Genomic DNA, 12,424 nt, shown 5'->3' with positions numbered 1-12,424 from the left:
CAAACTGTTGGATTCCTCTGCCTAAAATATATAATCTCTGAAATGCTGGGTGACCTTCATATGTGAGTACAGCAGCTGTTAACCACACCACATTCATGTTTATCTTAAACTAAGGAGGTCCAGGTAGAGATCCTGGACTTCTGAGGTCTCCCTAGCTCGTTTTTGCCCACAGTACAGCAAATATTGCACTGCAGTTATTTATACATATTTATACATATACATTTATATACAGTGACAGTGTCAGCCAATGCTACTTGTCTGCCATCCTTTGACAAATAGAATTATTTTACACATAGCAGAACTGTGATATACAGACATTCATTCTGTTCAAAGATCCTTTCCTTGCAAGCTTATGCAATACTCCAAGAGTCTTCACATGGTTTTACCTCCATAGTGTAGTTGGTGTGCTTATTATCAAAGATTAGAGCCTCCTGAATCAGCTGGTGATCTCCCTCCAGCTGATCAATCTTTGGTTTATAGTTCACAATGCTCTTCTCATACTGCCGCAGGTGATTGAGCTGGTCCTCCAGAGTCCCGTGCATCTCTATGGAGATGCGGCCAATCTCCTATATGAGCCCAAAGGAAATGGAGAGGTAAGTAACAAGTTCCAACATGTATGGCATTTGCTGCAACTGTTCCCTAAATGGACTAAAATGCTTTAACCACAGGCCTTGCAGTCTCAAAAGAATACAGCTTGACTTGCAAGCTTTTTCAGAGGAAAGGTAAACAGAACAGAGCACTGGATCTTATGTAAGGATGCCTTTTCTAGAATGGATGGAGAATATCATGGGGCTTGCTCCTACCACAAAGGACCCAACCTAGTGAAGCATGCCTCTTTCACTACAGGAAAACATAGTACAATTCTTATCTCAGACATCAATCACTGAAGCTGCTCTCTAACCTGATGCTCTCCAAGTGTATTGAACTGTATTTCCCATCTTCCCCAGACAGTAGATCTTTGGCTACGGAAGATGAGAAAATGTACTTCAATGCATCTGAAGGGCACTGCATGGAGGAAAGCTGTTTTAAATCTTTAAATCATGACTGGCAGCAGCTTCTTTTCAGGTATTATACAATACAGTTAAAGACAAAGAGTGCATGTTTGCTCACATAATAATGGATGCAGTCAATGTAGAGATGTATCCAGTTGTGAGCCGTGTTTTAAAGTCAATCAAAAGCTAATTCAAAAGGAACAAATCTCAGAAAAATACACACTTAAAATACAAAAGCGCAATGTTGCCCAACATGCCTCCCGTGTTCATTTCTCCATAGTCAAATTCCTCAAAACAGGGCTCTGAAGAAATCATTCTGAACACCAATGCTCTGTGGACAAACAAATGTGGTCTCAACATTGTGCTGTAGTTCTTTTGCTTGCCTAGTGGTGGTGGCATAAGGAGTTTCTTGCTGACCGTAAGAAACCAATTGATCATAAAGGCCCATTTAGATGCTATTCCAATTCCATGAGAAGAGTAAGACTGAGAGTGGAATTCAGGTTTACAGATGCTCTTCTCCCCTCCCTTAATCCCAAGTAAAGGTCAGGAATAAATTGGGAGTTTCCCATGTTTATCTGAACAAAGCCTGTTTCTTCTATCCAAGCAAGTGAAACATGGAGGGATTGTACAAGGCCAAGGACCATGGTGTGTGCATATCTCATAGCTCTGCCAAAGTGAGCATGGTCAAATTTTTTGGATTTTGTTTATTTGCCTTTTTTTTTGGTGGGGAGATATGAAAAGTGCAAGGTGAGTGCCTTCAATCTTGACACCCACTTCATCCATTAAGCTCCCCAACCCAAAATAATCAAGCCACTTTTTCTCATTTGAGAGAGATTAAACAGCAAAATGTTGCCTTAGACCACTAGAAGTCATCCTGTTTGCCCTTTTATGAACTACGCATGTGCATGCACGCATGCACACACACACACTATAAAAGCAGCCTCAAAATTTTGGCCCATCCACTCCAGTGACATCATGACCCATACTGGAACCACACTGGAACCCCAACCCCTAAAAATTTGTTTTTAAAAGTAGGGCTCTTGGTCACAAGATAGTTGCATATCCCTGCTGTTGTTCACAGGGGTACTAAACCCATTTCAGCCATTGCCACATTTTTTATGTTAGAAGACTAAGGCCTGTCCCAAATGTCACCTTTCTCCAAAGCCTCTTATATAGCCTTCACTTTTCTTCATATAAGCTCCCATATATTGTTTGTTGGATTGTTCCATGACCCCATGACAAAGCTGAGCTCTTTTGAAATCCACTGATTTTAATGATTGATATATATATATAATAATTTTAATTTATAAGCAATCTGAGCATTTTTGGCACTGGCCATTAAATACCCCCACATAACAATGGGTTTTTTTGACTTCAGAGGAAAGAAGAGCACAAGATACAGTAGCTACTCATCAGGGGAATTTTCATACTAAAATTCCTTACAGTGCTGGGGTAGTGCTCTCCTGTGATAAGCTAAAAGGAGAAACAGATTCCACACTACATCTAATCAAGTACAGAGTCAGTATGCTCCATCTCCATCAAAAATGCAAAACAGGATGTCTGTTTCAGAATTTCATAGTTATTAAATCTCCCTCCAACCAGTACATCCTTAAGTAATAATTTCATGACAATAGAGACCCTGGGTTAAAAATACATAAATGGCCCAGCCAGCATTTTGGCCCTCTGAACCCTCCAAGAATAGTTTATAAGAATAGAAGCTGGTGAAGCAGAAACCATAATTCCCAGATGAGATGCAACAATTAGGTCAACAAGAAGGCTGGCAAAAATCTCAAGGCTGGGAAGATAACAGCCAAATTTCTGTTGATTCAAAAGGGTGAGGAAAAGACCTAGAATGTAACCATTAAAAAAATTCCCCTCTCACCCCTATGGGTGGTATGTGTCTTCCTCAATCTCAGGTCCTCTACCACAGGCCTGGGAGTATGAGGGTTCTGAGCAGTATCTTAGCTGTTCCTATCACTGCCCTTTTCCAGCCACTGTCCCAGCTTAGGAGTCATAGCCCTGAGTGCTCCTACCACCACTGGGACCATTTTGGCCTTTATTTTCCATATCCTCTCAAGTTCTTCCTTCGGGCCCTGGTACTTCTTCAGCTTCTCATACTCCTTCTTCCTGATATTGCTGTCACTTGGCACTGCTACATCTATCACCACCGCTGTCTTCTAGTCCTTGTCTACTACCACAATGTCTGGTTGATTGGCCAGTACCTGCCTGTCCATCTGGATCTGGAAGTCCCACAGGATCTTAGCCCTGTTATCCTCCACAACCTTCTGTGAAATCTCCCTTCTGGACTTTGGATGGTCTAGTCCATACACTACTTGGTTGTGCCATTCAGTGTATGCTGTTCTTGTCTGCGTCTTACACCCTGCCACTATGTGTTGGACTGTCTCTGAGGCCTCTCTGCACAATCTGCACCTTGGGTCCTGCCCAATGTGGTAGACCCCTGCTTCTATGGATTTGCTGCTAGGACCTGTTTTGTGCTGCTATGCTCAGTGCCTCAGTGCTGTCTTTTAGTCCAGCCCTTTCCAGCCACCAGTAGGGTTAAGGTTAGGGTTAAGGTTAAGGTATATATTAATATATTCAGGAACTCTTTTGTGTGTAAATGACTTCTTTCTTGTCTGCAATAAAGCAGTTGAACCAGCTGTGTCATCTCTGTGAGCTTTTACTGTAAGCAAATTCCTGAATATGAAGTTACGTGTCTGGAGAGTCAATATTTATGAAGCCTGGAAGTGCCATACCCAATGCCCCACTTTATTGCCTCATCACATTCTGTAGTGTAGACAAAGACCACCATGGATCAAAGACCTCAACTCACAAGACGAGACGGGATGACAGCAAGATGCTAGGCTGACCCTTGATTTCAGAAGGAAGAAGACCTGAGAAATGAGGATGAGGATAGGCAACAATTGTCATCCATGAGAAACCACCACTTCCACAGCTGCAGAGGAAATGCTACAATTCCTCCAAAAATACCTTAAAATTTATTGCAGTGACGGTGTTATCTTCTGAAGTCAAAGTTAGGTCAAGTCCCTTAACCTTCTTCTTACTAAAATAGCCTTTAATCACTTTCTTTGACATAAATTTGGCTAGAAGTAGAACATTGAAGCTTTTTTTCTAGAGGAGTTATCACAAGGCTCAGCTTCTCATGTCACCATCTTAACTGGAAGGCCCCCCCTGCATTACCATCTTCCAGCATTTTCTGTGGAGCAGCAGCTGAAGTTAATCAGTTCAGCAGCTGAAAACCTCCCCTAGATCAGTGGTGTCATGTGAAGACAGAAGAATGGCACTAATCCCCAAATAGTGCAGCTGATGTGCAGGGACTTAAGTGTGCTCAAAGAAAGTGGGGAAGCAGCTTAGGAAAACTTTCTTTCTGTTTTTGGCTTGAATATGTTTCATAACAGTAAGCTGTTCAGCAGAAAAGCCTCCAATTAAACATTAAGTTTTACCTCCATCTTGGTTTGGATCCAGGGCCCAATGACATTGGCCTGAGCCCCAAATTGTTTCCGGAGTCTCTCATTATGCTGCTGGCGTGCATGTTCTTCCATCAGGGCCTGATCCCTCCTGGGAACAAGTTGTCTCACCTTTAGCAAAAACATAAAAGCTCAGAATCTTTCACTCAGTGTTGTTAAACATGAACAAACAAAAAGGATTCCAAAATTGGTGAAGCAACATTTTGTACATTGACAGAAAATAAAACCCAACATTTCCAGTAGTTATTACAATTAGATCTTCAGTTTAACTGAACTCATACTCACAAATAATACAATCTCCACAGATGAGGCACAACACTAAACACTTCAACAGATCAGCCAGTACACAGAATACCAAAGTTTCTGTATATATTCCAAATAAATCATTTTTAATCTGCAAGAGTGCTAATAGCTATAGCTGCCCTTCCACAATCTGGTGCCTACCAGAAGCGTCCAGACCACTTCTACTGAAATCTCCCAGCTGTTGGCCATGCTAGCTAAGAATTCCGGAAAGTGCATTACTAGTATCTGCAGGGCACCAGGCAGACGAAGGCTGGTTTAAGCCATCATGCCTTTCAGCAAATACCTATCCTTTGACATTATTTTTGCCCAGGTCAAGAATAAGACTTAATTCAGAATTAGCTTTTGAAATCTACACTGAAGATTCCTTGCCTACAAAACAAGAGATCATAAATGGTTGCACAAAATATTGTGCACCTGAGAGAATTTACACTGAAGCTGCAGACCTATATATACTCATGCAGAATGAAGTCCCACTGAACTCAGGGAGGTTTACTCCACAGAGAAGATGCATGGGGGCCAGAATGCTCAGAGGGACAAATCTTCCCATCTATAGCAAAAACAGCTTAGTCCTGAAAGCAACTCACATGGTCCCATTTGCCATTGATTTCCTGTGGGCTGATAGTGGTGTAGGGATTGGTTCCTGCCATGTTGACATGGTAGGTCTGGACAATTTTTGACACTTCATTGTGGATTCCTAGGATGGCTTGTCGCTCTTTGTCAGCATCTGGCAAGGTAGCTTTAAACTGCTCATGGGCTGTGGTCAGTCCCTGACAAAGAAAATAACATAATAATGATTAGAAATGACACACTCTCTAAAATATCACATTATAAACCCTAACACAGCACAGAAAAATCTCTGTCTGTAACAGATTGGCAGAGGAAGTGAAGCAGATCACTGCATGGCAAGAAAATATTCTTTTTTCCAGAGATTAGAATTTTAAAGAAACTTTTTAGGCTGGAAAAGAGAAAATTTAAACTTGATGCAAATCTAGTTTTCTACAGTGTGGCTGTTGAAGGATATGCCAGAAATATTTTAAGACAAGTTTGCCAAGTGCATACCTATTCCTTAATAACCTTGGAGGGTGGGTTTTTATATCATTTAGGGCAGTGTTGTCCAAACTTGGCCACTTTAAGATGAGTGGACTTCAACTCCCAGAATTCCCCAGCCAGCCATGAGTGGACTTCAACTCCCAGAATTCCCCAGCCAGCCATGCTGGCTGGGGAATTCTGGGAGTTGAAGTCCATTCATCTTAAAGTGGCCAAGTTTGGACAACACTGATTTAGGGGGTAGAAGTTAAGATTACAGCTAATTCTTTCCGATGCAGGAATAGGATTTTTTTCTTCTTTTTAAACATAAAAGCATACCTAGGCATCTGTAACTAAGGCCACCTTTTCACATATTCATTCAAGGAAAATCCATAACACACTACAGCCAAACTTGCATATCAAGTCTATCAAATCCAGGGACATTCTAAACAATCATGTCCCATGGCTTACCAATTGTTGGCAGTTTTAGAAATCCAGACTAACATTTTTAAATGGAATAGCTCATTTCTCCTTTGAGCATTAGACCTGGGTTTAGAATTTTACTTGTGTGCATTAAAAGGCAAATATATTTGGCAAGTACATATTATGACTTGATCTTACTATCTGCTCCTCTGCCATGATTCTCTTAACAATGACCCATGGAAAAGAAGAATGCTTATGTAGCTGTCTCCCTAGCTTTACCGAATCATGACATCTGACTTTAGTGGCAGATGGTGTGGCATCAAAAAAACTGGTTTAGATTGATTGTCCACCCCTACAAATGTCAGAAAATAGATCTGGGGTGTGGGCAAGAGACTGGGAAACTTTTTCTCTTTTTCCTTCATGTTCTGCATTTGCTCCAGGCTATTTCTTGTTTGGCAGACAGTGTTAGAATCAGCTAATGTCAACGAACTATAATCAAAGACAGAAAAGGGTGCATCTCAAACACACATACCTGAATCTCCTCAATTGTATGGACGATAAAGGTGTCCTGAAGGTCCTCCATGGCCCCCTCCATCCAATTATTGAAAGGGGCAGCTCGTTTCGCATATTCTAGATACAGCTGATCAATCGTCTCCAGTAGTTTTTCTGTTCTCTGTAATGAGCCCAGAGAAAAATAATGCAAGTTAGACAAAAATGTAGGTGTCATATTCTTTTGAACATTGAACGACCTATATAGTGAGGTGCAAAATGTTCTGACCTTACCAGAAGTGTTTCAACAATGCTCTGACCATCTCAGAAGTGTTCCAGTTTTGAACGCTTCTGGTAATGATGGAACATTTTACATACCCCTATTAACTATATCATTGGGGTATTTTTTTCTTGCTTATCCTTTTTTCTTATATTCTAAGAATGATACTTTCAAAGTCATGTTCCCCTCTCTTACTCCAGACAGTCCACAAACCAGCTAAACATACAGATAATCTGAAAGTGTTTTAATCTATATGAAGAATAAGCAATGATCTAGGGTGGTGGTTTTGAGGATAAAAATGTTACAAAGCATGGGTGAATACGCAGCAAAATACTACATAGATTCTTAAGTTCCACATGTGTGTGTGTGTGTATGTAATAAATCAGTTGTGTAAATACTGTCATATGTCTGATAAGCTTCAAAATCTGGTCTCAGCAATGTATACATTCTGTATTCATTCATTCATTCATTCATTCATTCATTCATTCATTCAAAATTTCTCTACCACCATTTAACAGAAATTACCATTAAAGCAAACAAAAAGAGGACATACGAAACAATTAAAAGTGTTGATGAAAGAGCTGGTCTCCACCATAATGCGTCCCTGCTCCTTCAGGGGCATCTAGTTCGCCATAAAACCTCACCGGAAGCCCAGTGAGTTCTGGTCAGCAAGTCTCTCTGGAAAAAGGAGAGATCATGAGATCCCCCACCTGTAATCCGGACAGCTGCTCCTTGTGAGTAGGTTGCAGGAATTATGGTATTTGTGGTCAACTTGTGAGTCAAGGAGCTTGGAGTCGAGGGATTCCATCAAGCTCACAACCATAATGTAGCCTTTATGGACATAAAGTTTGCTGAGCCTCATTTCTTAATCTTTTTGAATTATTTCTTAATTGCTTTTCAATTATTAGGAACCTTTGGATTGACAAGTTTTATATCACTCACCTGGTGAGTTTCCTTCAATTCTTAGAGAAAAAAGTTTTAAATACAAGTTTAAGGACTTTTTAAAAATTCACTTTTTTTGGAATAAACAGCAAAAGGGTGATTAGAATGTGGATTTTAGAAAGTAACAAAGGGAGTAAGGGTCCAGATAGGTTTGAAATAAGATTTTGAAATTAATTATATGAACCCATCACATGGGAAAGTGCAGTTGTTTTGAATCCTTAAAAAACAAACATGATAAGATGGGACTTTGAAGGTTGGATACTAGAGGGAACCAGAAAGAACTAAAGATTACAATTAAAGGAGAAGAACACTTAAATTTGATTCACTAATACAGAATGGAGCAAAATACTTTAACATTGGACGAACTGAAGGATATTTGTGAACGATGGACTCAGAAATTAATTTTAAGAATGTCTACCATCATAGACAGACTGTGTTTAAAAGATGTTATGGAAGAGGAACAAGTTTTACTGGGCAAGACTGAGACTGATTTGAAAATGGATTTAAAAATGTCAGGCTTCAAGAATGCTATGGAAAAAGATGCTACACTGAATATACAAATGAAACTGGCTGATATCTTGAAAATTAAAAGGGACATACAAATAACAAACCAGAAGAGTGACTTGGATAACTTTTCTATATTGAATGTACAAAAGAGACCTGTTAAAGTTTTGAAGGATCTTGTGAGAAGAAATAAAGAAAAAATGAAATCAAGTTATTTGAAGGGTTTAAAGATTAAGATTGATAAAAATAAAGGGAAGGAATATAAAATTGATTTATTTGATCAAAGTTAAAATAGATATGTTGTTATCTCTGGTAACCCTTAATGGACTTTTGCTGACCAGGACTGAATGAAGAGACTTTAAGGATTTGTTATAGATAAGAGATGAGATATGGGAAGAAAAGGTCTTTTGTTGTATTTTCAGAAAAGGCAATAAGTTACTGAAATTGTTTGTACTTGTTGTGGAGAAGGGGGAAGTCATTTCTTTGTGTGTGTGTATATATATATATATATATATATATATATATATATATATATATATTTTTCTTTAATATATATATATTTTTTTTACTTCTTTTTTCTTTTTTTTCCTATTTTCCTATTTTCTTTTCTGCACTATCTTTTCTTTTTAATTTTTTTTAGTTTGAATTAGTTTATCTTTATAACTGTAATGTTTAATGAAATTATTATATAAAAAAGTTGTGAAACCAACACAATCAATAAATAATGAAATAGTTAAGTGCCAAATAAAGTGATCTGGAGAGCTTCCTAATTTTAAAAGATCATGGAAAATAGAAAAGGTATTTGCTTGACACTAAAAGGACACAGAGTCTCCTGACTGGAGCACTCTATACATCTGAGAAAATGAAATGAAGTTAATTAGATAAATAAATACGGGGACAAAAATCGAGCAAACCCTTTTGCTGATAACTATTTATCCAGCTTTAGATAGCAGGGAACTTTACAGAAAGTCATCAGTAGGCAATATAACAAATATACATGAATATAGCTAGTCCTTCATTAAAGCCAAAACAAGCATTAACTGGATCGAGAAATGGACCACAAGACAGCGCAACAGAATCTTATTACAAATCTGATTAACCATCTATCCACCATCCATGGATAGAACTATGATTTCTGAAGTCTTTTAAAAGAGCCACTCTTAAAATACCTTCCACCTCTGAAGAATCAGAATCGTGGCCTGAGGCTCTCTAATGTTACTGCATTACATGATTACTGATTACCATAGATGCTGGACCACTAAGTCAATTTTTACCCTCCTACTCCCAACATTTAAGAGCAGAACAATCAGGAAACTGGGAAAAATACATCCCAGACTTAGAATGTGCAAGCATCTTTTACCTCCAATGCTTCTCGTCGCTTCTGGGTCAGAGCTCCAAGGTTATCCCATTGGTCACATATTTTCTGACATCTGGCATTGACACTTGGCGAATCGTAATAATCTAGCTCACTAACAAAAATAAAATTAAAAAAACAAAAACAAAAAACAAAGAGCTTTTATCCAACCCACTGGTAAAAGATTAATACAAAATCTTTCATGGAACAATATAAATACTTGAGGACATGCAAAGGTCATAAAAATAGTCTTGCAGGACAAAATAAGGACCACCTAACCCAAGATCCCGCTTCCCATTCTGACCAGCTTGGTCCATAACACTTCTACACATAAAGATTTCATCTGACATACTTTAAAAAGTGTTCATCCTCCGTAATTTTGTAGCAGCAAATTCCATATGTTAACGGTGTGCTGAATGAAATTGTTTTTTCTATCTGCCTTGAATTTCTTAGTCATCAGATGCCTGCAAATTTAAGTACTATGAGAGGTGAGAGCTATGTAATTACCTGCCTCGTCTACACCCAATTTTTACTTTTGTTATATTGGAACTTAAATTATCTCTTGCCCAGCTAGAGGACAGCAAACTGCCTTAGCTGAGCTCAAAAAGCTAAGATGAGTCAGACCTGGCTAACATATGGAAAGGAAGAAATCCCAAGGATGTAAGCTAGACTGGAAACAACATAAATATTTGCAACATCATAAAAAATGGAGCTCAACTCAAAGCAAACTTTTAATCACCTCTTGATAGCTGTTTTTGTTAACTGATGCCCTCCAGATAATTACTATTATTTTCATGCTGGTTGGGAATGCTGGGAGTGGAAGTACTAGGGCTGATTTATGGTCTCAGGTATCCTTATTTCAGCTTGCAAACAAAATTAAGACTAAAAAATGAGTGATGAAATATGTAATCTATGCACACCAGCTGTGTATCTCTCTCATGGTTTGTTAGATGCCACAATGCATAGTTCCCTTTCTCTTCCTGACAGCCCATTCCTTTTTTGGTGCTCAAGTGTGTGCTTCTCTAAACTCCTGGGTTTAAAAAGGAGCAGAATTGACTTTGAGATGAACAGCATCACCCAGCAAAAAGTAAACAGCATGCATATGGAAGCCATACTTAAGTTCTTGTGCAATAGCCGCAATCTGTTCTACACGGTCCTGATGAGCAGCAAGATCACTTTCAAATGCCTCGTGTTTCTTTAGCAGAGCCTTGATCTCTGAGAGTGTGGCAGTTTCATAATCCTTCTGCTGTAACATTGCTTCTTTACCTATCAAAAGGTGGACAACAAAGATGCATGAACAAAAGGCCTTGAAGTGACCAGTTTGTATAAGAAGTATCCCCTAACAGAAGTTCCTTTAGAGCAGCCGATCATATTAGTAACAAAGTTTGTTCTGTGAAATACAGACTCAGAGCCACTATATTTATCTTGTAATGTATGATCCCCTTAAGTTCAATCGCTTTTCAGCCCTCCCGTTTTCTACAACTGACATAAGGAGATATTGGGTGTATCTCCCTTCCATTCACTCCAGAGACAGGGCTGGAATGTTAGGTATCTTCTAACGTTGCTTCCTGTGGGAGGGGATACTCCTTTCCCAGTTTCACCATGACAGCCCAAAAAGAGACATAAAAGGAAATATGCTTGAGAAAGGTAAGCATAAGGAGAGATATATGACACTCATACAACTGGTTGTAGATACTGGTGCTCCTGCACATCTTCCCTCTACTTTGCCCATGTCTGGGTGAACTGGATGCCCTGTCTCTGCTGAAGAAAATGGACCTTCATGTTAAGACCAATGTACTATTTTCCTACAGCAAGGTCAAGATGTCTTATAATGGGACATACCTAGGGGCAGGATCTTATATCCAGAGCAAGGACTAGGGGCCATTTACTGCTGCAATTTCCACCAAAGGAAACTTGGGCTGAAATGTAAGAACTGACTTTAATATAGAAAGAAGTGGAGGATCATGTGGAAGCCTTACGGGTATAATCCAGTAAGGAGCTAGTCTCAAATATGGCCAAGGTGGGTGTGTTTCTAGTGGAGTGGCCCACAATTCCCATGGGGTAGGCTTATTCTGTGTCTCGTAGGTTAATTTAATGCAAGCCTTCATTCATGTGGAGACCATGATCAGTAAAGCTTTGCAGACCAGGTGTCCCACAGCAGCAAACAAGCAAGAGACAATTAGCACATTTTCAATATGCTTAGTTGTAAACCAATTGGCATATGACACTGAAACTGATAGAGCTATACATTAGGCAGAGAAAGATCCACAGAGAATCTATGCCCTGTTACTTGTTTCCCTGTTACTCAGGGTTTAAAAACAGACAAGAAGAGCAGGTCTATTGTAGTCTGATGATCTAGAACTGAAGACAAAATATCCACTCCAGGCCAAAGATCCACTTGTGGGACAAAGAGCCAGGAGAATAGATTAATTAATGCCCCTCTTCTTGAGCAATTGTGCAGATCTTGCTACTTGGCCCTTTTTAGTTGGGGGCTTAGCACTCTCGCAAGTTCAGGCTCTGAATCCCTGCTATTTGAATCAGCAGTTGGTCTTGCTCAATCTCCACACATATAACTGCAGCCATGAGAGCCTTAGAGATTAGCGGGAATGGCAGAAAGTCTATGGTA

General features: G+C 39.3%; 1 protein-coding gene across 9 annotated transcripts in view; it reads right to left on the bottom strand.

Moving 5' to 3' along the window:
• The window catches only part of ACTN1 (actinin alpha 1), a 107,870-nt gene that overhangs the window by 10,088 nt on the left and 85,358 nt on the right, over positions 1 to 12,424 (bottom strand). For all 9 annotated transcript variants that reach the window (XM_007424566.4, XM_007424564.3, XM_088145597.1 and 6 more), the window contains 6 exons: positions 10,914 to 11,064; positions 9,805 to 9,913; positions 6,762 to 6,902; positions 5,365 to 5,547; positions 4,454 to 4,588; positions 387 to 566 (listed from right to left, as the gene is read on the bottom strand). In XM_007424566.4, coding sequence (XP_007424628.1) covers positions 387 to 566; positions 4,454 to 4,588; positions 5,365 to 5,547; positions 6,762 to 6,902; positions 9,805 to 9,913; positions 10,914 to 11,064 — 899 coding nt within the window. The remainder of the gene's footprint in view (positions 1 to 386; positions 567 to 4,453; positions 4,589 to 5,364; positions 5,548 to 6,761; positions 6,903 to 9,804; positions 9,914 to 10,913; positions 11,065 to 12,424) is intronic.

Source organism: Python bivittatus, unplaced genomic scaffold (genome assembly GCF_059951505.1).
Source record: "Python bivittatus isolate LINGU-HERP-01145 unplaced genomic scaffold, Pbiv_v1 ctg000480_np1212, whole genome shotgun sequence".
Taxonomy (NCBI): domain Eukaryota; kingdom Metazoa; phylum Chordata; class Lepidosauria; order Squamata; family Pythonidae; genus Python; species Python bivittatus.
This window is presented reverse-complemented; position numbering and strand designations above follow the sequence as displayed.